This window comes from Mustelus asterias, chromosome 1 (genome assembly GCF_964213995.1).
Source record: "Mustelus asterias chromosome 1, sMusAst1.hap1.1, whole genome shotgun sequence".
NCBI classification, from domain to species: domain Eukaryota; kingdom Metazoa; phylum Chordata; class Chondrichthyes; order Carcharhiniformes; family Triakidae; genus Mustelus; species Mustelus asterias.
Genome location: NC_135801.1, coordinates 39,707,815 through 39,733,126, shown reverse-complemented (window position 1 = coordinate 39,733,126; position 25,312 = coordinate 39,707,815). Strand labels below are relative to the sequence as shown.

Below are 25,312 nucleotides of genomic sequence, written 5' to 3'. Positions count from 1 at the left end.
TATACTGAGACTTCAATATAGTAAAACATGCAAGGTGCTTTACAGGAGTTATAAAAGATCTGACACCATGCTACATAATGAAACATTAGGGCAGATTTTGGACTAGAAGGCAAGTTTTAAGGAACATCTTAAAAGAGAAAAGGTAGATAATTAGAGTTATTGGAGTTTAAGAGGGAATTCCCAATTGGCTTTGGCAGCTGAAGGCAAGCATGTCAACAGCAGAATAAAACCTCGATTTCGTAAAAGACCAGAAATGGATTTACACAAATATCTCAAGGTTGGAGGAGGTTACAGAGATAGTTGATTAGATTTGATTTATTATTTTCACTCTATGCTAATACATGTGACAAGTATTTTTTCTTGCACTTTACAGACAAAACATACCACTCATAGACTACATGGGGAGATGGAAAGGAGAGAGTGCAGAATATAGTGTTATAATCATAGCTAGAGTGTAGAGAAATATCAGCTTAATATATGGTAGATCCATTCAAAAGTCTAATGGCCGTAAGGAAGAAGCTGTTCTTGAGTCGGTTGGCAAGTGATCTCAGATTTTTGTAGTTTTTTCCTGTGGAAGAGAGTATGCCTGGGATGCGTGGGGCCCTTGATTATGCTGGTTGCTTTTCAAAGGCAGCGGGAAGTGTAAACGGAGTCAATGGGTGGGAGGCTGGTTTGCGTGATGGACTGGGCTACGTTCACAACCTTATGTAGTTTCTTGCTGTCTTGGTCAGAGCAGGAACCATACCAAGCTGTGATACATCCAGAAAGAATGCTTTTGATGGTATATCTGTAAAAATTGGTGAGAATATTAGCGGACATGCCAAATTTCCTCCTGAGTCTCCTGAGAAAGTAGATTGGTGGGTTTTCTTAACTATAGTGTCAGTGTGGAGGGACCAGGACAGGTTGTTGGTGATTTGGATACCTAGAAATTTGAAGCTCTCAACCATTTCCACTTCATCACCGTTGATGTCGACAGGGGCATGTCCTCCACTACACTACCTGAAAGCAATGACCATCTCCTTTATTTTATTGACATTAAGGCAGAGATTATTGTCGTCACACCATTTCACCAGATTCTCTATCTCTTTCCTGTACTCCGCCTCGTCATTGTTTGAGGTCCAACCCATTATGGTGGTGTCATTGGCAAACTTAAAAATGGAGTTGGAGCGGAATTTGGCCACAAGTGCATAAGGAGTGTAGTAAGGGGCTGAGGACACAGCCTTGCGGGGAACCTGATAGGTAGGTAGGGGAGAAGCCACAGAAGAATTTTTAAACAGGATAAGAAAATTGAATTCAAAAATTTACTTAATCAAGGGATGATAGGTGAATAGGACTTGGTGCAAGTTATGACTAGGCAGCAGAGGTTTGGATGACTTCAACTTTATAGATTATGAAATATGGGAGGCCAGCCAGAAAAGTAGATAGAAAGGTTATGTCCAGGGGTAACAAACCTATGCACCTATGTTTCAGATGAGCAGATGAGCTCAAACAGGGACGAAGCTTGGCAATATTACAGGAGTGAAAATAGTAAAGCTTAGTGATGGACATAGATAGTTGGCAAAGACACAGCAAGATCAAAAAGACACCAAGGCAATGAACAATTTGGTTCAGTAACAGACAGTTGCCAGAGAGAAGGATGAGACATGGTGAATGGCGTTTGTGTCAAGGACAAAGGACAATAGCATAAGTCTTCCCAATATTTAATTGCAGGAAATTTCTGCTTGTCTAGTCTTAGAGGTCGGACAAAAAGTCCAATAATTGAGAGATAGTAAAGAAGTCAGGGAAGGTGGTGGAGAGTTAGTTAGGTGTCATCAGCATAAACATTTTCAGATGGTATTTTCGTGGGACAGCATGTAGGGAAAAAAAGGGTAGGGGAGTCTAAAACTAGAGGGCATAGGTTTAAGATGAGAGGGGAGAGCTATAAAAGGATCCAGAGGAGCAATTTTTTCTCAAAGTAGCGTGTGTCAGGAACGAGTTGCTATAGTAGAGGCAGGTACAATTTTGTCTTTTAAAAAGCATTTAGACAGTTACATGGGTAAGATTGGTACAGAGGGATATGGGCCAAACACGGGCAATTGGGACTAGCTTAATGGTAAAAACTGGGTGGCATGGACAAGTTGGATCAAAGGGCCTGTTTCCATGCTGTAGACTATAAATAGTCTGCAGCAAGACTATGGCTCCATGGTGTAGACTATAAATAGTCTACAGCATGGAGCCAAAGTCAAAAAAACAAAGAAGGGAGCCAAAGATAGATCCTTGCGGGAACACCAGAGGTAACAGTGAAAGAGAAAGAAGAGGGCCATTGTAGGTGACAAAACAATGATTTTGTTAAGGTACAAATTGAGTGTACTCAATTACCTTGACCTGATGCGTAGAATCATGGGTCAATGTAGCAGAGAGGGACATTTGTTTGCTCTTTGAAGGAGCAACTGAAATCTGACTCCCTTCTGCTCTTTCCCCATAGACTCGGACTTTTCTTGTCCTTTGTACTTATCCTGCTCGATCGGCACTCCCACCCATCAGCTTAAACATTCACTTCCCCCACCACAACAGCCGCAGTACATATTATATACATGCAAATGACCAAACATCCTTTGACAGCACCATTCAAACCCACAACTTCAACTACCACAAGGGCAAGGGCAGTGTATGCACTGGAACACCACCACCTGCAAGTTCCCCTCTAACTATACAATATCTTGATTTGGAACTATATCACTGTCTCAGGCTTAAATTCCTGAAACTCCCTCCCTAACTGCACTATAGGCTACCCAGGTCAGAGCAGAGAATCTGATCCTGCCCAAAGGCACAATTCATTCATAGAATGTGATTGATTGTTTAAGATAGGGGATGAAGTGTCAATTAAGTGGGCTACTTTGTCCTGGAGGTTGTCAAGCTTCTCGAGTGTTGTTGGAGTTGCATTCATCCAGCTGGAAAGTATTCCATAATCATCTCGGTCCTAGTATCCGCTGCAGGAAATCCTTAGGGTACTGTCCTAGATCCAAGTATCGTCAGCTGCTTCCTTCTCTCCATCATAAGCTCAGGAGTAAGGATTTTCGCTAATGATTGCACAAAGGTCAGCATCATTCACGACCGCTCAGACACTGAAGCAGTCTATATCCATATGCAGCAAGACCTGGACAACATTTAGACTTGAGCTGATAAGTGGCAGGTAACATTTGCACCACACAAGCACCAGGCAATGACCATTTCCAACAAAAAGGGAATCTAACGATCTTCCCATGACATTCAATGGCATTTTTACCATCACTGAAACCCCAACTATCAATGTCCTGGGGATTACTGTTGACCAGAAACTAAACTGGAGCAGCCGCATAACTCTATAACTACAAAAGCAAGACAGAGGCTGGGAAATTTGCAGAGAGTATCCCACCTCCCAAAGCCTAACCACCACCTATAAGACACAAGTCAGGATTGCGACAGAATACTTTCCACTTGCCTGAGTGAGTGCAACTTCAACAACTCTCGAGAATCTCAATACTATCCAGAACAAAGCAGCTGGCTCAACTGGAATCCCATCCACCACCACCAAGCAATAGTATGTACCAGCTACAAGGTGCACTACAGTAACTCACCAAGGCTAATAGGAAGATACAAATTAGGAGTAGGCCACTTTGCTCTGTGAGCCAGCTCTACCATTCAATAAAATCATGGCTGATCCAATTGTAACCTCAATCCCACATTTAACCTTTCATCCACTTGTCTAGCAAGAATCCATTTACCTCTACCTTAAAAATATTCAAACACTCTGCTTCTATCGCCTTTTCAGGAAGAGAGTTCCAAAGACTCATGACCCTCAGAAATAATTTCTCATTTCCTTTTTAAATGGGTGACTGTGATCCCTAGTTCTAGATTCTCCCAAGAACATCCACTCCGCGTCCACCCTGTCAAGACTCCTTCGGATCTTATATGTTTGAATTAAGTTGCCTCTTGCTCTTCTAAAGTCCAGTGGCTACAAACCTAGCCTGTCCAACCTTTCATCATAAGTCAACCCATCCATTCCAGGTATTAGTCTCTGAACTGCTCCCAATGCATTTAGATCCTTTCTTAAATAAGGCGACCATTGCTGTACACAATACTCCAGGATGTGGTCTCAGTAGTGTTCTGTATAACTGAAACATAACTTCCCAACTTTTGGATTCAATGCCCCTCCAACAAATGATAATATGCTATTAGCTTTCCTAATTACTTGCTGTACCTGTATACCAGCCCTTTGCGATTCATGCACTAAAACACTCAGATTCCTATATACTTTGCTTAGTTTTCAATTCTTCCTGCCAAAATGAACAATTTCACATTTACTCACATTAGACTCCATTTGCCAGATCTTTGTCCACTCACTATCCCTTTATAACCTCCTTAGTCCACTTTACAACTTATTTTCCTACCTATCTTTATGTCATCAGCATATTTAGCAACTGTACCTTCAGTCCCTTAATACAAGTCATTTATATAAATTGCAGAAAGTTGTTGCCCTGCACAGATCCCTGTGGCACACCACTACTTACATCTTGCCAACCAGAAAATGACCCATTTACACCTACTTTCTGTTTCCTGTTAGCTAGCCAATCTTCTATTCATGCCAAGCCAGGGACCTGGGTTCGATTCCTAGCTTGGGTCACTGTCTGTGTGGAGTCTGTATGTTCTCCCTGTGTCTATGTGGGTTTCCTCCAGGTGCTCCGGCTTCCTCCCACAGTCCGAATGACATGCTGGGTAGTGCATTGGCCATGCTAAATTCTCCCTCAGGTGTGGCGACTAGGGGATTTTTGCAGTAACTTCATTACAATGTTAATGTAAGCCTACTTGTGACACTAATAAATAAACTTAACAATAAACTACCCACTATATCATGAGATTTTATCTTCTGCAATGACCTTGAGTTGGCACCTTACCAAATGCTTTCTGGAAATCTAAGTACAGTACGTCCACTTTTATCGACAGCACTTGCTACTTCATCAAAGAGCTCCAATGAATTGGTTAAACATGATTTCCCTCTTACAAACCATGTTGACTCGGCCGGTTTACTTTGAAGTTTCCAAGTGTCCTACTACAATGTCTTTCATAGCTTCTAACATTAAAATCCCCGATGATTATTGCCAAACCTTTCTGCTAAGCCCCTATTATACTCCATCTTACTGTCTGGACACTTTTAGGGCACCGATACAACGCACTCAAAAGGTGATTTCTTGCCTTTATCATTTCTAATCCCTAACCAAACAGCTTGTACATTCTAGTCCCTGAATTTAGGTCATCCCGCTGTTTTATGTCAGTGCCATCATTAATTAACAGAGCCACCCCTCAACCTTTTCCCAACTTCTGAAATGTCACATTCCCTTCAATACTGAGGTACCAATGGATGCATGCTGCAGCTATGTCTTTGTAATGACTATCATTAAATGGTTTCAAGAAGGAGGTAGATATATTTCTGATTTTAAAAAACGGGTAAAAGGGATGTAGGGAACGGTTAGGGAGGTAGATTTGAGACCCGGGAGAGATCAGCCATGAACTGACTGAATGGCGGAGCAGGCTCCAAGGGCTGAATTGCCTATTCTGTTCCTAAATCCTATGTTCCTATCAGATCATACTTATTTATTTTAAATTGCGCTGTTCATCTGCTCTGTTTCAAATGTTACATGTGAGGTGGTAATTTAGATAGAGGTTTCCTTATCTATTTTTGACCTAATGATTTGAAATTTTATGGAGTCTGGAGGGAATATTGAGAATTCCCAAGATGACTCCCTCCTATACCCACTGTGCTGTCACCTCTGACGATTACATCCTGCTGATGGGACAAGACATATACCTCCAAAACCATCGCTGGGTAGTAGCCAAATAATAAAATTGAGTACTGTACCTACATAATAACTGCAAATATGCAAAAACAAGCACTGAAATATATTAACTTCAGTTCGGCATTGCTATTCAGTATTTGGCCATTTTACATGTCTTATTAACTATAAGCCCTTTCCATTAAACACTTAAATGAAGCTTTTAACAAACCTATTATTACTCTTTTCAAAATAAATATGTATTTGCACATATTGCAATTTACCTGAACTTGGCTTTGAGGAGCTTCCCTGGTCTGGCTTTAGCTTCTTCTTTTTGGAACTTGAGGAACCTGAAGAGGTAGCAACTTTTCGCTTTTCTACAGCAGGAGTAGAAAGGGCACGCTTCTTAAATAGTTCCCTTTCTTTCAACAATGCTGGATCCATATCTACAATAGAAAGAACGATATATAGTTTATTTTAATATGTGTTTAAACACAAACCCAATGTAAACATTTCAATTCAAAGAACATCAACGTGAGGATCCCCTAACATGGGGTTTGTATGGCAAGCTTGTTAAGTGAGAAACAACAAGCGACAATCGGGTTCAATTCCAGTTTGTGTCAAATGAACTCATCTCAATCACAGCTCCTGAGGGAAAGGTAATGACCAGTATTCGCACAGTTGATATCTAGCCAACAAATCCATGCTGCTAAGTATCACGTTGGTCTTCAATCTTCATTAGTAGGCCAACAGCCTGTTGTGCCTGCCGCACAGTCTGTTTTAATCCTTATACGGTGGACAAATAACTGCGAGTAGACGTCTTGTTAGTACAACCAATATTTATTTAAGACACACAATCAATAATCACCCACCCCACCAACAATAAGTTATCTTTACAGAAAATACTAAAGTTCAAGTCCAATACAAGACCTTGACTTTACTTTGCGTGACTGGCAAGTACCCAAGCAGATATTGGCCTTTATCTGTGCGCTGGTCTCGGTCGTCCTCTGCGTGTCTGGTCTGGCACTCTGGCTCTGGTCTTCCTTCCTTCTCGGGTGTGGTGGCTCTCCTCCTGCTGGTCATCGCTGGCAATGTTCACCGTTGTTGTAGCTCGTTCGTGGGGTCAGAGAGAGAGAGAGAGATTCTTGGTTGCGCAGCACCCCTTATACCCAGTTGGGTTTCGCACCTCTTTTGGCCATTGCCAATCAATCGATCAGAACTGGATCACCCTGATCGATAAAGTCCAATCGGGTGCTGCCACACCAATCTCTCGGTGTGTCCCCAACGGCCATGTCTGCAGGTGCTGGGGGCACATAGAGTACACACCTCCCTCCCAAATAAGGGGTTACGGCGCCCCTATGTCTGGTAAACAACCCAGTTTGACCAGAAAGTCTCTTTTGTCCTGGAGATGACCCATATCCTGTGGATTCACTCGTCTGGGTTGCAGCCTGTTTATCTCTGTCTTTTAGGCTGCACAGTAAGAAGTCTCACAACACCAGGTTAAAGTCCAACTGGTTTATTTGGTAGCAAAACCCACTAGCTTTCGGAGCGCTGCTCCTTCGTCAGGTAAGTGGGAGTTCTGTTCACAAACAGGGCATATAAAGACACAAACTCAATTTACAAAATAATGGTTGGAATGCTACCAAATAAACCTGTTGGACTTTAATCTGGTGTTGTGAGACTTCTTACTGTGTTTACCCCAGTCCAACACCAGCATCTCCACATCATATTAGGCTGCAGCCTGTCGTTTTAGTTCTTGCCCAATTGTCCCAGAGTGCTTTACAAATCGCCATTTTAGATGGCCCGTTTGGCCACAGTCCCCCCTTTGATCCTGAACGCGAAGCGTGATGGATCACAAACTCAGGACCAGTATCTGTCAGGAATTCCCCAATCACTCAACAGTCAAGTAAGGCCCAGGCATCGGCATGCACAGTAATAATACATTCCTACAACATATTCCAGAAGCTACAGACAACAACACTCTACAAATACAAACAACCACATATTTCAAACACCATTGTTACAATAAGCTAATTATAAACCAACATTCAAACAAACATTAGAATAAAGCATTCGCAGATCTGAGGCACATTTTGATAGAGGATTTCCAACGGCTCATTAGTACAAATCACAAAATGGCAGGCTTCCTGTAAATATTGCTCTACTGAATTAGAGGGGACCATGGTTCAAGGGTGGACCCTATGTTCTGCCTCCGGGTGATCCTCTTTTTCCATCGGCTGAATTGGACTGTGAGGATGATTAGATACACCAGGGTGAACAAAATCAGTAATACCGCTAGGTGTGACATTATGTGAACAAATGAGTGGATTTGGATGTTTGAGCCCCAGTTCCAAAGGTCATCCCACCAAGAGGTGACTTTAATTTCTTCAATCCTCCTTTTCACCTCTTGGGTCTGCTGTATTACTTTGGTGAAGGTTCTGTGGGCTGTAGTCAATTTTGCCCGAATCAGGTTCAATTCCTCTGGCAGGAGTTTTAGGCTTGTGTCATATTTCTCATGGTACTCCCCTGGAGTCTGTCGGAGCTCGTCAGTGGCATTCAAATCTACCCGCTCCCTCTTATGGATGTCTATTAGTTGAATGAGGCCCACCTTGGCTGGTATGTCTGGTTTGATACAGAATGTAGTGTTAATAATGTTACAATGTGTCGTGCCATACTGATATTGTTTCAGGGAGGTGGTGAGACAGTATCTCCCTGCTCCCTTGTAAGCTACCCGAGATATGTCTGTGTCCAGGCTATGAGCTTCTACTGAACAATTTAGGCTAGTGTTTGTTCTGAAGCCACACAGTACATGCTCATTTAAATAAACTGGGTATGGGCGTGAGATTATTTCATCAGTTTGCTGACATCTGTCCAGAGTAGTGCCTATGAGCCTCACTTCTTTCTCTACTGCGTATGGTAAAGTGCCGTCGTGCCCTATCCAGATTTTCTCATGGATAGTCCCTATATCCTCCACTTCAAAGACCCTCAGTCCGACCCGGTCGTCAGTGATTATGGGGAGCCCTAAGATCATTCCCAGGGCTTTCCCTGGAGTCCCTTTGCAGTCGTCATTGAACCAGACTTTGGTCAACTGTCACATCTGGCAGCCAGATAACTCGGGGTGTTTCTTACCCGTAAATAGGTGTTCCATCTGTTCGTCACTAATCCAAGATGGAACCTGTCCACTGCGTACCTGCTCTAGGTTTTCAGCATTTTCGTTAACCAATTGCCCAACAGAGACTCATCTTCTGAATCATTTGTCTCATGGGGCTCCATCATTATCTCCTCACCTGGTTTCCATACCCATGTCTGTTCGTTGGACTGCACTGTGGGGTCTGCGTTTGAATCAGGGTTCAGGGGTCCTTCATCCTCGTGTCCCGGTCTAATTAATCTATGTGTCTGGTCCCTTATCCATGTGGTGAATGCAGCATCGGGTGTCCCCATCAAAATAACCCGGCGTTGTTTAGTCAGGGCCTCATTGTTGGGTCTGGGGCTGTTAAGGCTTATGTTTATGGGAGGATCCATAATGCTGCGAGGGCCGATATCTGGTGAGTCGCGCCAGTCCTCTAGGGTGCGCAAGTCTCCTGTTATGTCTGAGTCGATCAGCACCCCTAAGGACACTTCAGGCGTGGACGAGGCTCTGGGCTGTAGTGTGGGAGGGGTAAGGGTTTGATCTGAACCCGAAAGTGGATGAGAAGGTGTCCGAGGAAATACATTTCCTGGGTGAGGCCATTCCAGTCACTGAGTGTCATCCTCCCCTATCTCTAATGAGAGATGGTGGAAGTGATTATTCTGAGTCCTGTAAGCTTTCAGTTGATTGACGTGGAACCAACCAGTTTTCCCATTGGCGATTAGGACTTTATACACTGAGGGGCTTATTTTGTCGGTGATGGTGCATGGACCTGCATATCTCGGGGACAAGAACGAACTGGGGTTGTAGAGGGAAATCATTACCTGCTGGCCAATTGTATATTCTACCGGATGTACCCTTTTATCGAAATATGCCTTGCTCCGTTTCTTTTTAATTCCTAATCGGACAGCCGCGGCTAACTGGGCAGCTTTAATGTTTTTGGTTATCTGCTGGACGGCTTCCTCGTGGGTGAGCGCTGTGATAGCAGCTCAGTTAAGTCAAACCCCAATAAATATTCAGCTCCCCTCATAGGTCAGCCAGTCATTAATGTGTGGGGGGTGAATCCAGTAGAACTGGAAATGGCGTTACATACCATCATGAGGGCAAAGGGAAGTACTGTATCCCATGTGTTGTTTTGCTGCACTGTCTTTCTAATGATCTCTTTTAGCGTTCAGTTCATGCGCTCTACGATTCCACTGGATTGTGGATGGTAGGCGATATAGAATTTCTGCTTGATGCCAAACATAGCCATAACGTTCTGCATCACCCGCCCGGTGAAATGTGTCCCTTGGTCGGACTCCATGCTGCAGGGAAGACCCCATCGTGTAAACACCTGCTGGGCTAATATCTTTGCGGTGGCCCTTAGCTGTGTTGGATCTAGTGGGGAATGCCTCAACCCATTTGGTGAAAGTGTCTATTATTACCAGGACGTATTTAAATCCATTCCTACATGGCGGTAGTGGGCCGATATAATAAATTTAGAGATTTGTCCAGGGGCCTTCTACTGGGCGTGTGGGTCTTAGCTCTGCTTTTCTGGCATACCTATCGGGATTGTTCTGGGCACAAATTAAACAATTATTGATATAATGGGCAACGTCATCATGCAGTTCGGGCCACCAACATAATTCTTTCAATCGCTCAATTGTTGGCTCTATGCCCTGATGACCATGTCGGTCATGGTGCTGGTAGATGAGCTGATTTCTGTCCTGGGTAGGGACTACGTATGTGCCTGCCTTTAATATCAAACCATCCTGAATCGATATTTTGTCTTTCCATTTCTCATATGGGGCTGGGTAGACTCCGTCTAAAATTTGTTTTAGGGAACTGTCAGTGCGCTGCGCCTGGACCAGGTCGGCTATATTAGTTTGGCAAATGGTCACAGCGTTTACTCGCTCTCCGACAGGTGGCTGCCAAAACTGTCCCGTATGAGCACCGGCTTTGGCTAGTGCATTAGCTTTACAGTTACCAGGTGGGGAGGTCCTACGGTGGCTTCTAACCTTAATAATCCCATATGTGCGCCCTTCGGTGGCCTGCAGAACGTATTTTAATAAGTGGGCTGATGGTAGGGGCTTTCCGTCCGCAGATACGAAGCCTCTGGCTTCCCATAACGGTAGGAACTCAGTCAGGCTGTTGCACACGTACATACTATCGGAGTGCATGTTGGTGGGGGCTGGGAATAGGTCTGGGTGACTCACTACGTATGTGACTGCTGCTAATTCGGCAGCTTGAGCACTCAAATGGCTGGGTAGTTTGAGGGAGAGTTCTATTAGTGGCTGTCCCTGTTGGTTTTCCACATAAATGCCACATCCTGTGATTCTGGTCCCATTCTCTATGGGGGAATGAACCGTCTACATAAATTCTCATGGCTGAGTCTGTCCGTTGGGTGGCTGTCTTTTTTTGTTCCTGATCGTCTCTCCTGTTGTTTTGGGATAAACGGCCCTGTGGGGTCCTTTGTGGCTATAACCTGACACTCACGCGGATCTCCCCCATAATTTAAATTATCTGCCAGGAACGTGGGCACTTTGGTTCGCTTTACAGTGATGTCCCTACCCTGCAGCGCAGACCTGGCTTACTGAGCCGTCTTTAAGGCGGCCATCCAGCAGAAGCTGGGTTGGGGTGAGTTCAGTGTGAGGACAGTTATTGGGTTCAGTCCGGTGATATCGGCGAAATGCTGCACGGCCTAAAATACTGCGAGCAGGTGTCGTTCACACCCGGAGAAGTCTCGTTCGACTGGGTCTAATATTTGTGAGGCATAGGCTACTGGGCCTGGTCTACCATGTCTTTCTTGTGATAATACTGCTGACAGTGTGTGGTCAGTGGCTGCAACTTCTAAGGTGTATGGTAGATCTGGGACAGGGACTAGTAAGGCTGGTGCTGTGGCGAGGGCGCGCTTTAAATCGGTTACTGCAGCTGTGTGCTGCACAGTCCACTTCCAGGTCACGTTTTTCTTTAGCAATTCGGACAGTGGGGCTGCCTTGGTGGCGAAGCCGTCTCTGGTTCCGACAGTACCCTACTAGACCGAGGAAAGATCGGAGGGCACTCGCATCCCGGGGCAGTGGGAGGTGCTCTATGGAGTCTATCCTTTTCTGTTCAATCTCCCTCTTCCCATGGGTAATCACTGTACCTTGGTATATAACCTTGGGTTGCAAAATTTGTGTCTTTTTGGGGTTGACTTTGCAGCCTAATGAGTGGAGAAATGCGAGTAATTCATCCAGCAATGTTATATGCTCCTCTTTGGTGTTAGTCTGTAACAATAAATCATCTACATATTGGACCAAGCACTCGGGTTGGGAAAACTTTTCCAGTCCGGTAGCTAGTCGCCTGTGAAAGATGGACGGGGAATTATGGAAACCCTGCTGTCCTTGGAAGGTAAAGGCAAACTTGTACTGGCAAGACCGATTTAAAGGGATGGACCAGAAGCCATTACTGATATCTAGTACCATGAAAAACTTTGCCTGGGCTCTCTGTCTCATCATGGTGACGGGGCTTGTGGCTACGGTGGGGGCCGTGAGTGGGGTAACCTTATTCAATTCCTGGTAGTTGACCGTTAACCTCCATGATCCATCTACCTTCTTCACGGCGCATTATTTGTGGATGCCACTCGTCTCAACACCCCCTGCTGTAATAGACTATCAATTACTTTGGCCACCTCCCCCTCTGCCTGTCTGGGGCAACCGTATTGTCTCTGTGGTTTCGGGTCTGGCCCTTCAATTAATACCTCCCCAGGTATCTAGCCACAATCATGTTTATGCCGCACAAACACCCCATTGTTTCTTTGAAGCACCTCCCTGATGGCTGGATCACTGCTAATCGTTAAGGGATCAAACCAGAATTCCCCTATTGTGCTAACCCTATTAGCATATGTCCCGACTGGAATGATTGATGGCGCTCTGCTAATCGTAGCCATCTGCCAAATGCATCGATTAGCTGGATCGAATGAAAGATTACATTTATTCATATAATCGGACCCCAGGATGTGTTCAGCACTTGGGGGAAGGTCAACTAACACCACCGGATGGTCACACACCATGCTACCTAGACGGACCTGACCAGGGGCTGTAATGCGTCCCTCCTGCATGTGTCCTGTGAATCCACTGAGTATAATTGTGCCCGTAGTTGGCCAAGGAATGTCTGTTTTTAATTTTGATACATTCAGGGTAGTTCGGGAGCCTCCGGAATCCCAAAGGAATTCTACGAGGTGGCTTCTTACCTCACCGTTAACTAGGGGTCTCCCTACGCTATCCCACCTGGTGTTACAGACCCAGGTTGGGGAGGGCGGGCACCGTCAATCTGGGGTTCTATAGGCGGGGACAGTTGGATACAGTGATGGGCTCGTGCTTACGGTAGGCATGGGGTGACTGGGACCTTCCATCGGTGGTGGGCAGTGTTCTCTCTTGTACCTAGGAGCTGCCCTAACGGGTGGAGCCGGTGGTCCTGGTAGTCTCGGGGACCGTGTATATGGTGGCGGGGGTCTCCTACAATCTTGGGCGAAGTGTCCTGGCTGCCCGCAATTAAAACATGTCCCTCTATCTCTCCCCGGGGCTGCTGTGTAAGGTGGAGCTGTACCTCTCTGGTATTGGTGATCCCCTCTACCCTCGTTTCTCCATACTGAACCCTGGCTAGCCCTCATTGGAAGCATTCTCGCCTCCCTTTCTGACCGTGACATTGGGGCTCCCTGAACTTCCTGTTCCCAGACTCGAGCTAAGTGTCGGAGAACCCATGCTTCATTGTGTGTGGTCTCTGCGGGGTCAAAATTAGCGCAGGTTTTCTTGCCTTCCTCTGTGGTGTGCGAGACTAATGTCCGAGCCCATTTGGATGAATCAGCCTCACTTAATCTAGCCCGATCTAATTCCCCATATACTCATAGAAATCATAGAAACCCTACAGTACAGAAAGAGGCCATTCGGCCCATCGAGTCTGCACCGACCACAATCCCACCCAGGCCCTACCCCCATATCCCCACACATTTTACCCATTAATCCCTCTAATCTACACATCCCAGGACACTAAGGGGCAATTTTAGCATGGCCAATCAACCTAACCCGCACATCTTTGGACTGTGGGAGGAAACCGGAGCACCCGGAGGAAACCCACACAGACACGAGGAGAATGTGCAAACTCCACACAGACAGTGACCTGAGCCGGGAATCGAACCCAGGTCCCTGGAGTTGTGAAGCAGCAGTGCTAACCACTGTGCTACCGTGCCGCCCGTGAAGTGGATCCATAAACGACCAGCAAAGGCAATCAGATGTTCCCCTTTCCTCTGTCTACATTTATTTAACCCATCTACAGGATCCCCTTTATTAAATCCTACCGCGGTCAATATCGCTTCCTTAATTTCATTTAGGGTTCCTTCCCCGACATTTTGAGGGGCTGGCAGGGCAGACCGTACAGACTTGCTTAAGCACATGACTATCAGCTTCACCTCTTCCCTTTCATCTAGTCCATGCATTATCTTCTGCTGCCTAACATCCTCAAAGAAACTGTGTGGATCAGCCGACAGCTCAAAGGTTGTGATTTTATTTGTGATTTCGGCCAATTGTGCCACCGTAAACGGGATCGTGTATGTAACAGCTGGGCCCTGAGACTCTCCTACCCGACGTTCAGTCGTCACTGGGTGCATCAGTACTGGAGGTGAATCTGGGGCGCAGTGGGTATGACTTCCCCCGGCAAAGATTGTGGTGGACCCCAATCCTCGGTTTGCGTAACGTAAAGTCTAGCATTCTCCTTTAACTCTCCCCAATCCGCATTCTCTATCTCCTCTTCCTCTATTGTCCCGAAGGTTCACATAAATCCATTTTGAACCGATAATAGGGATTCCAGCCGTGAAATTTCTCGCTGGCATTTGGAGTAGTCAGCGGTTGCCTGTCTCTGTTCTTTACTGGCTTGATGTAGCGCTTTTATTGCCGCCTGCAGATCAGTGCACTTAGCTTCCAATTGTGCTATCGCCTGCTCGGCTTCACCTTTGACCAAGACAGCGCGCTGGGCTTCTTGGTGGACTCTTTCATACTGGGTTTGAAAATTGCCCAGATGTAATAAATTTGCCTGGTTGGTTCTCCTTAATTCATCCACCTCTCTGTCCTTTTTGGCTCTTATCTGCTCTATCCTCTCCTGCTGCTGTTCCTTTAGTTTCTTAATCTCCTCCTCCTTTTCCTCCTGTGCCTGCTTCGATTCCTCCAGTTCCTTACAAACTGTGTTTAACTCCTTTTCTGTTCCTAGCAGCTGTCCTAAGCAGCTCACAATGGCAATTTCTTTCTCACTTTTGTCTGCCGTTTTCCCTGAACTTTCCTTAGATCATCCCAATACTTCTGCCCTGGGATTTCGGTCCCGTCTCAGTATTGGCACAAGATTCTGCCCATAGGGGCCACCCTTTCTTCTTAATAAATTCCCTGATTTTTGTTTCCCATATGGGACACTTCTCTGTCTCTGTGCTGTTTCCTGCATGCACAATAAACAATTTCCCGAAAGCAGTTATTTGTCCAATAAGGAGTTTACACCTGTTGGCTCTGAGTTTTAAATAATCGTTTAATATAGATTCTGTGGGATTCGATATCGGAGCAACAAAGTTACTTCTTGTCAATGTCCCGGCAGAGTCGCCAATTGTTGTGCCTGCCGCACAGTCTGTTTTAATCCTTATACGGTGGACAAATAACTGCGAGTAGACGTCTTGTTAGTACAACCAATATTTATTTAAGATACACAATCAATAATCACCCACCCAACCAACAATAAGTTATCTTACAGAAAATACTAGAGTTCAAGTCCAATGCAAGACCTTGACTTAACTTTGCGTGACTGACAAGTACCCAAGCAGATATTGGCCTTTATCTGTGCGCTGGTCTCGGTCGTGCTCTGCGTAGTCTGGTCCTTTGGTCTGGTCTGGCGCTCTGGCTCTGGTCTTCCTTCCTTCTCGGGTGTGGTGGCTCTCCTTGTGCTGGTCGTTGCTGGCAATGGTCACCGTTGTTGTAGCTCGTTCGTGGGGTCAGAGAGAGAGAGAGAGATTCTTGGTTGCGCAGCACCCTTTATACCCTGTTGGGTTTCGCGCTCCTTTTGGCCATTGCCAATCAATCGATCAGGACTTGATCACCCTGATTGATAAAGTCCAATCGAGTGCTGCCAAACCAATCTCTGGGTGTGTCCCCAACAGCCATGTCTGCAGTGCTGGGGACACGTAGAATACACACCTCCCTCCCAAATAAGTGGTTATGGCGCCCCTATGTCTGGTAAACAACGCAGTTTGACCAGAAAGTCTTATTGATCCTGGAGATGACCCATATCCTGTGTATTCGCCCGTCTGAGCTGCAGCCTGTTTATCTCTGTCTTTTAGGCTGCAGCCGGTCATTTTAGTTCTTGCCCAATTGTCCCAGAGTGCTTTACAAATTGCCATTTTAGATGGCCCGTTTGGCCACAAGCCTCATCTCTCATGAAAAGTAAAAATGAGTAACCTAGGCAAGGCACCAGATAACTAGAATAAATGACAGTGAGGGTTTTTTTTAAGGGTAGATCAGTGAACTGGCAATGAGAGAAGACCCAGACAGGGCATATTAACTTCATAAGTGCTGACAATATCCTGCACCATTAGTTGACTCCTTCACTATTGCTAAATTATCAAACATCCAGTACTGGATGAGCAGAAATTTCCTCCAATTGAATATCGGGAAGACTGTGGCAGTGTCTTCAGTCCCCACTCCAAACTACTTCCCCTAGCTACTGACTGCATCCCTCTTCTCCGCAACAGCCTGAGACTAACTCAGACTTCACAAATTGATGTCACCCTGACCGAGGTGAACTTTCAACTACACTAAGGTCTCCTATTTTTACCTCTGTAACATTATCCGGTTTTTCCTGTGCATCAGCTCATCTCATGCCAAACCCCACACTCATACCTTTGTTAGCCTAGACTTGTATGTTCCACCATTCTCCTGGCTTGTCTACCGCATTTTACACTCCATAAACTGGAGGTCATCCAAAACTCTGCTGCCCATGTCTTTACTTGTACCAAGTCCCATTTGCCTATCATCTGTGTTCACTGATCTACACTGACCCTCAGTCAAGCAACATCCTTAAAATTCTGATTCTTGTTTTCAAATCCCTGCATGGCCTCACCACCCCACAGCTCTGAACTCTTCTCCAGCCACAAGATACCATATGAATATTGGTTGCTGATGTTCAATTATCATGACATTTTATGGTTTTCCCCCAAATTAAAGACTTCTAGCATTAATTTACACTTTAGTGTCTTCATTCTTGAAATTGAAGTATCCTATCATATACCTCTACAAGCAAAAATACTATCAATTAAATGAATGCATCACAAAAGGCATTTCGTACATTTATAAACTTTCAAAGAAACAATCATCTAAGTCAAGATTAATGGAAAAAATAAACCTTTAAATAACTTGCCGTCATTGGATAAGACCTGTTAAAAGTCACTGGAATTACAATTCAGTTCAATCAATTTTTCAGATCTGAAGAGGTGTCAAATTGGACTCAAAATGTTAACTTTTTTTCTTTATTTGGATGTGGTTGTCACTGAGAAGGCAAGCATTTTTTGCTTATCCCCAATTGTCTTTGAACTGAGTGGCTTGCTGGGCCATTTCAGAGGGTAGTTAAAAGTCAACCACATTGTGGTGGGTGTAGAGTCACATGTAAGTCAGACCAGGTAATGACAGCAGACTTTCTTCCCTAAAGGACATTCGCGAACCAGATGGGGTTTTAACAACAATTGGTAATGGTTTCATGGTCATCATTAGCATCTTAAATCCAGATTTTTACTGAATACAAATGTCACCATCTGCTGTGGTGGGGACCCTGGTTTAAATCCTGGGTCTCTGGATTACTAGTGCAGTGACAATCCCAATATGTCTCCCCATTCTCTCCCAGACCTGCTGAGCTTTTTCAGCACTATAGTTGGGATCACAATGTCTGGTTGACACATTCTCATTGATAGGATGCCAGCAGCATATAAACCACATATGCCTTCTCATTTCCATGATTGCAGTATGCAACCTTGGGCTAAACATGGTGCTGGCTGGTTGCATTGTCAGCTAGGATTTGCATATGGTTAACTTAAAGCTAGTCTGCACCTTTTAAAAGGGGACATGCATTCTGACTAGAGAAATGCATTCAACAGATTTGCAAACTCTTCTGGAGAAGGAACAAAATGGAGCAGTGATGCGTCAGGCCAGAGAGAGGATTCCAAGGTTCTTCAATGCCTTAATGCAGAAAGTTCAAAAGAAGAGAGAAGCACTGTATCTTGGGAGGGAGGGAGCATGGGATAGGGACACCCATTTGGACTCTAGCCCCACTCCCTTTGCTAAAATCCCACGATTAACAGTCAGTTCTCGCACCGAAGTCTCATTCTTTCTACCCCCCTTGGCTTGCTGAACCTTGTCCCATACGATCCCATTCTCCTCCAAGTCTCCTTCAATCCCACTCTGTGCTGAAAATAAAGCCCCACTGTTCTTTTAAATTATTTCTTTACACCGCAGTCCTCTCACTGACACCGTCCTTTTACACACTGCTCTCCCAATTTGAAGACCAAAGACATGCTCTCGTTGCTAAAATCTGCTCTACAGGCCCGCTCTCCTTGCTGAAGTCACATTCTGCATAATCATTTTGCCCACTGAATTCTCAGTCTTTAAAGTCTCACTTTTGAAACACAGTGCTTCTGGCTCACTCATCTCTCCTCGCCCCTAGCACCTCATTTACAGCCCCACTCTCATTCCTTTAGTCTTGCCTTTTACTGCTGCTCTCTCCTTGCTGACTGTTCCCTCTTCAAACCCCACTCAATTTACTTCTCTCTCAAATTACCCACTTTGCATCCCCCTCTCTTCTTGCTGAAGTCTCACCCCTTTAAAAGATCCATATTACAGACCCTTAAACCCTCCAGGTCAAGATATGTTTGCACTTTCTACATTGATGTCCTCCCCTTCCCATCTCGACCAGCAATTTAAATCAAGAAAACAACAGTGTTCCTTCAAGTACAAAAGTGACAGCTGCTCACCACATGTTGAAACGATTATGCTATCTCAACCGGCTCAACAAAGACTAACTCCTGTATTTTCCTGGTCCCGACTACAATATTCTGTTTTAGATTTCAAAGTGGTGAGTCGTTACTGCACATTGTAGTGAATTGGACTAAGTCAGGAAAAAAAATTAACCAGTTTCCCCCTCACCCCCAACCCCATCCCAATCAGAGAACAAAGGGGCATTTCAACTGTTATACTAGCTCCTCTTGCCCAAGGTGTGACCACATCAATCTTAGGGGCAAAATCAAATTGCAGGAAGTCTTCTTAGAGATCCTCCCCCAAAATAATGGTTTTGGACAATTTTGAAGAGTCATCTTTCACGACAATGCTTTCAAACTATTTCAATAAATAATTACGAACATAACTGCGCACAATAACTATTTCGCAACATGCCTTGGGCGATCCAAACCCACTCAGTTAAATTTCCCAGTCCTGATTTTAATCCTTTTCAAAAAATATTTTCCCATCTTCATCCTGCAGATTCTCAATACTGATTGGGTTGGAAACTGCAAATTGGACATTTTAATTCATCTCCAGTCCTCTAATAATGTGGAAATCAGCTCTTCACCCAGTTAATTATTTTTACTCTGGATTGCCTATTATCCTCTTCTATCATCATCCTAAGCGTTCCAATACAATGATCACTGGCTCCAGAATGTTCCAGCACTGACTCATGATTTTATTGGCCCACCTCATTTCCAAGAATCAGGTCCAACAATGCATCCTAGGATAGGGCATTGATTCCCAGTCAGGAAGCAAAGAGAATGGATAAAAGGGGCATTTTCAATTTGGCAGATCATAATAGTGGAATGCCGCAAGGATCAATGCTGGGACCTCAACTATTTACAATCCATATTAATAACTCAGAGACAGAGAGCTGATGCTAGAGAAAGCTAGAGGGGAATGCAGGAAAGGGGAGTTGAAGCCAAAGACCAGTCATGATGGTATTGAATGACAAGAGTCTATCCAGCTTCTCCTTATAACTCAAACCATCAAGTCCTGGTAGTATCCTAATAAATTTTTTCTGCTTTCTAGTTTAATAATATCCTTTCTATAATAGGGTGACCAGAACTGTACATGGTATTCCAAGTGTGGCCTTACCAATGTCTTGCACAACTTCAACAAGACGCCCCAACTCCTGTATTCAATGTTCTGACCAATGAAACCAGGCATGCCGAATGCCTTCTTCACCACTCTGTCCACCTGTGACTCCACTTTCTATGAGCTATGAACATGTACCCTTAGATCTCTTTGTTCTGTAACTTTCCCCAACGCCCTACCATTAACTGAGTAAGTCCTGCCCTGGTTCGATCTACCAAAATGCATCACCTCGCATTTATCTAAATTAAACTCCACCTGCCATTCGTCAGCCCACTGGCCCAATTGATCAAGATCCCATTGCAATCCTAGATAACCTTCTTCACTGTCCACTATGCCACCAATCTTGGTGTCATCTGCAAACTTATTAACCATGCCTCCTATATTCTCGTCCAAATCATTAATATAAATGACAAATAACAGTGGACCCAGCACTGATCCCTGAGGCACACCACTGGTCATGGGCCTCCAGTTTGAAAAACAACCCTCTACAACCACCCTCTGGCATCTGTCATCCAGCCAATTTTGTATCTATTTAGCTACCTCACCCTGGATCCCGTGAGATTTAACTTTACGCAACAATCTACCTTGCGGTATCTTGTTAAATGCCTTGCTAAAGTCCATGTCGACAACATCAACTGCACTGCCCTCGTCCACCTTCTTAGTTATCCCTTCAAAAAACTCTATCAAATTTGAGACATAATTTTCCACTCTCAAGCCATGCTGATTGTCCCTAATCAGTCCTTGCATCTCTAAATGCCTGTAGATCCTGTGTCTCAAAATATCTTCTCACAACTTACCCACTACAGATGTGAGGCTCACTGGCCTGTAGTTCCCAGGCTTTTCCCCGCAGCTCTTTTTAAACAAAGGCACAACATTTGCCACCCTCCAATCTTCAGGTACCTCACCTGTGACTATCGATAATTCAAATCTCTCTGTAGGGGACCCACAATTTCCTCTCTAGCCTCCAACAATGTCCTGGGATACACTTCATCAGGAATGGGAATTTATCTACCTTGATGCACTATTAAGACTTCCAGCACCTCCTTCTCTGTTATATGTACACTCCTCAAGACATCACTATTTATTTCCCCAAGTTCCCTAACATCCATGCTTTTCTCAACAGTAAATACTGATGAGAAATATTCATTTAGGATCTCGCCCATCTCTTGTGGATCCATACATAGATGACCTTGTTGATCCTCAAGAGGCCCCTACGCTCTACGTAGTTACTCTTTTGCCCTTTATGTATATTTGTAGAAGCTCTTTGGATTCTCCTTTGCCTTATCTACCAAAAAAATCTTGTGTCCTCTTCTTGCCCTCTTGATTTCTCTCTTAACTGTACTTCTACAGTTTCTGTGGTAGTGAATTCCACAAATTTCTCCTCACCTCAGTTCTAAAAGGCCCTTATCCTCAAACTATGACCCCGAGTTCTGGATTCCCCCACCATTGGGATCATTCTTTCTGAATCTACCCTGTCTAATCCTGTTAAGATTTTAAGTTTCTATGAGATCTCCTCTCAGTCTTCTGAACTCCAATAAATACAGTCCTAACCGACTTAGTCTCCTCATATGACAGACCTGTGTTATTCAATATTGGTTTAATTTGTGATCACATAACCAATAACACAATACCATTGAATTATGATCTACACTCTTCAAGGGATCCACTTGATCCCAGTTGCCTATGCGTGTCATGTGCCTCCTCCTTCTTCTTGACCAGGGCCTCAATATCCCGAGTCATCCAGGATTCCCTATTTCTACCAGCCTTGCCCTTCATTCTAAGAGGAATGTGTTTACCCTGAACTCTGGTTTACATACTTTTGAAAGCCTCCCACTTACCAGACATCCCTTTGCCTTCCCACAGACTCCCCCAATTAACTTTTGAAAATTCCTGCCTGATACCATCAAAATTGGCCTTGCCCCAATTTAAAATTTTAACTTTTGGGCCAGACTTATCATTCTCCATAGCTACCTTAAAACTAATAGAATTATGATCACTGGTCCCAAAGTGATCCCTCACTTCTTCCTTGCTGTCATCAGACTCTTGAATGGACCTACCATATATTAAGTTGATCTTTCTCTGTACCCTAGCAACATTACATTCTGCAACCTCTCATTTCCTTCTCTATGAATGTTATGCTTTGTCTATATAGCATGCAAAAACAATACTTTTCACTGTATCCCAATACATGTGACAATAATAAATCAAATCAAACGAGGTGACCACTTGACAGACCACTTTCACTCAGTTCACAAACATAACCCGGACCTTCCTGTCACTTGCCATTCCAATTCCCCACCTTGCTCTCACGCTCACATTTCTGTCAGCCTGCTACAATGAAGCCTAATGCAAACTGGAGGAACAGCACCTCAGCTTCCAATTAAGCACTTTACAGCCATCTGGACTTAACACTGAGTTCAACTACTTCAGACCATGAACTCTGCCCTCCATTTTGATATCCCTCCCTCCATCTGTAACTTGTTCTTGGTTTCTCAGCACTCTCTAAAAATACTTGTTATGCTGTAAACACATTCTGCTATCTGACCTTTGTGCCACCATTAGAACTTGCCTTAATCTTCATCATTACCACGCCTTTGTCTTGCATCCATGACTATTTGTCAAATCTCTCCGAAACTCCCATCCAGATTCCTGCAGCTGCAGTATTTTGCTTTTACTGAACTAAAGTGTTGTGGTCTTCCTATTAGTAAGTCAAAATAAAATCCAGAACACCAGTAAAGAATTAAGCTATTAGAATGTGGGTGCCTTTGAGCTACAAGATGAATTTCTCACGTCACATGATACAATAAAGCACAAAATAAAATGACAAAACAAGCATTCAGAACCTTTGTTGCCCCTATCCTCAGCAGAACACAAAAAATAGATGGCAAGTTAGCGAGAAACATAGAAAATAGGAGTTGGCCCCTTTGAGCCTTCTCGGCCATTCATCTTGATCATCAAATTCAATATCCTGACCCCGCCTCCCCCATATCGCTTGATCCCTTTAGCCCCAACAGCTATATCTAATTTCTTCTTGAAATCACAACATTTTGGCCTCAGCTAGTTTCTGTGATAGTGAATCCAACAAATTTCTCCACACCTCAGTTCTAAAAGGTTTACCCCTTATCCTCAAACTGTGACCCCGAGTTCTGGATTCCCCCACCATTGGGATCATTCTTTCTGAATCCACCCTGTCTAATCCTGTTAGAATTTTAAGTTTCTATGAGATCTCCTCTCACTCTTCTAAACTCCAATAAATATAGTCCTAACCGACTTAGTCTCCTCATATGACAGACCTGTGTTATTCACTATTGGTTTAATTTGTGATCACATAACCAATAACACAATACCACTATTCACACAAAGTGTGCAAAAGGTTATCTGCATTCCTTTTTTACTTGCCTTCCTATTTGGTTGGAAAAGGCCAGAGTGCAGCTCCACTTTCCGAGTCACAACAATCGGACTATTTCCCCAGCGCCTTGTTCACACTCGCCCCATCACATTCTCTACTATCTCTGGAAGCTGGACTGCTGCTCTCGGCCCTATTCCCATTTAACTCCGTGTAACCACCAGCTCAGGGCCTGCGCTGCCTTGGAAAGCAACCGAGCCAGTGTGACAGTCACCGGCCCGCCGGCGGTTTGGAGAGTTGAGGCTCATTAAAACTCCGACAGCAACACCGGGGAGCGCACTGAGTAGTGAAGAACCGGTCTCGGACTAGGTAAAGCGGCTCTAAACTTGTCACCTGTACCTGCACACCGACAACCTGGAACTCCGTCTCCGGGGCAACACTGCGATTACCGATGACATCCACCAATTGCCGCTCGCTGTTGATTGCTTACGTCTGAGTGAATGCATTCCCCCCCCCCCCAAAATGAAGTCATCACTGGATAGGACAGTCAGTTATTCTGCGCCTGCGCATTCGGTATTTCCACTGCGCCTGCGTGTCCGGTTTTTTTCACTGCGCCCGCGCGTCCGGTTTGTTCTCATTGCGCCTGCGCGTTCTGTTTTCTCACTGCGTCTGCGCATCCTGTTTTTTCTCACTGCGCCTGTGCGTCCAGTTTTTTTCTCTGCTCCTGCATGTTCTGTGCTGCTGGAGGGAGGGATTGTGGCGACAGCTCCTCCTGCCGGCCAAATACACTGGGAGGAACGGCCTTTCAGACCCGACAAAGATCATGTGGACTGGAAAATCTAAGTAAAGTTTATTTATTAGTCACAAGTAAGGCAGCAATGAAGCTACCGTGAAATTCCCCTACAGTCCGGTGCCTGTTCGTGTCAATGCAGCGAACCAGCACCTCTTTTGGACTGTGGGGAGAAACCGGAGCACCTGGAGGAAACCCACGCAGACACGGGGAGAACATGCAAACTCCGCACAGACAGTGACCCAAGCAGGAATCGAACCCAGGTCCCTGGCACTGTGAGGCAGCAGTGCTAACCACTGTGCCACCATGCCACCCCTAGCAATGTTTCTCCACTGATGCTGTGACTTTTCCAACATTTTTTGTTTTTATTTCAGATTTACAGCATCCTGCAATATTTTGCTTTTATTTCAGACATTAGCTGTCGGTTCTCAAGAAGAGTCATATTGGAACTCTAAACATTAACTCCTAAGTTTAATTCCTAAGTTCCGGCGCCTATTTGGGTACACTGAATGAGAATTTAACATGGCCAATGCACTTTAACAGCACGTCTTTCGGATTGTAGGAGGAAACTGGAGCACCCAGAGGAAACCCACAAAGACACGGGGAGAATGTGCAGATTCTGCACAGATGGTGACCCAAGCTGGGAATCAAACCCAAGTCCCTGGCAATGTGAGGCAGCAGTGCTAACCCACTGTGCCGCCCCACTCTTTTTCTTTCAGCAATTCAATTTGCAGCTGGCTAAAAACAAGGGTCAAACATTCATAAAGGCAAAATACTGCGAATGCTGGAATCTGAAACAAAAACAGAAAATGCTGGAAAATCTCAGTAGGCCTGACAGCATCTGTGGAGAGAGGACAGAGCCAACGTTTTGAGTCAGGATGACCTTTCGTCAGAGCTGAAGATATGGAAAATCAGACGAGACTTACACCGTGAGGGTGAGGAGGGAGTCCGTAATTGATAGGAATGGCACAGACAAAAAGACAAAGGGAATCTAAGTGGTGAAGATAAAGGCTGAGAATGGTGCTAAGAGCGTCCATCAAGAGATCTGAGTGTGTTAATGGCAGAACAAAGGGGCCGATTTTACCAAATCGGGACTAAGTGCCAGGTGCGGCTGTAAATCAGACCCGC

At 44.7% G+C, this 25,312-nt stretch overlaps 1 protein-coding gene across 1 annotated transcript in view; it reads right to left on the bottom strand.

Annotated features, from left to right (window-relative positions):
* The window catches only part of gtf2e2 (general transcription factor IIE, polypeptide 2, beta), a 68,304-nt gene extending 44,355 nt beyond the window's left edge, over positions 1–23,949 (bottom strand). The window contains exons 1-2 of the mRNA XM_078211812.1: positions 23,794–23,949; positions 6,074–6,235 (exon numbers count right to left, since the gene is read on the bottom strand). Of these exons, the coding sequence (XP_078067938.1) occupies positions 6,074–6,233 (160 nt within the window). The 5' untranslated portion in view covers positions 6,234–6,235; positions 23,794–23,949. The remainder of the gene's footprint in view (positions 1–6,073; positions 6,236–23,793) is intronic.
* Positions 23,950–25,312: the final 1,363 nt, after the last annotated feature.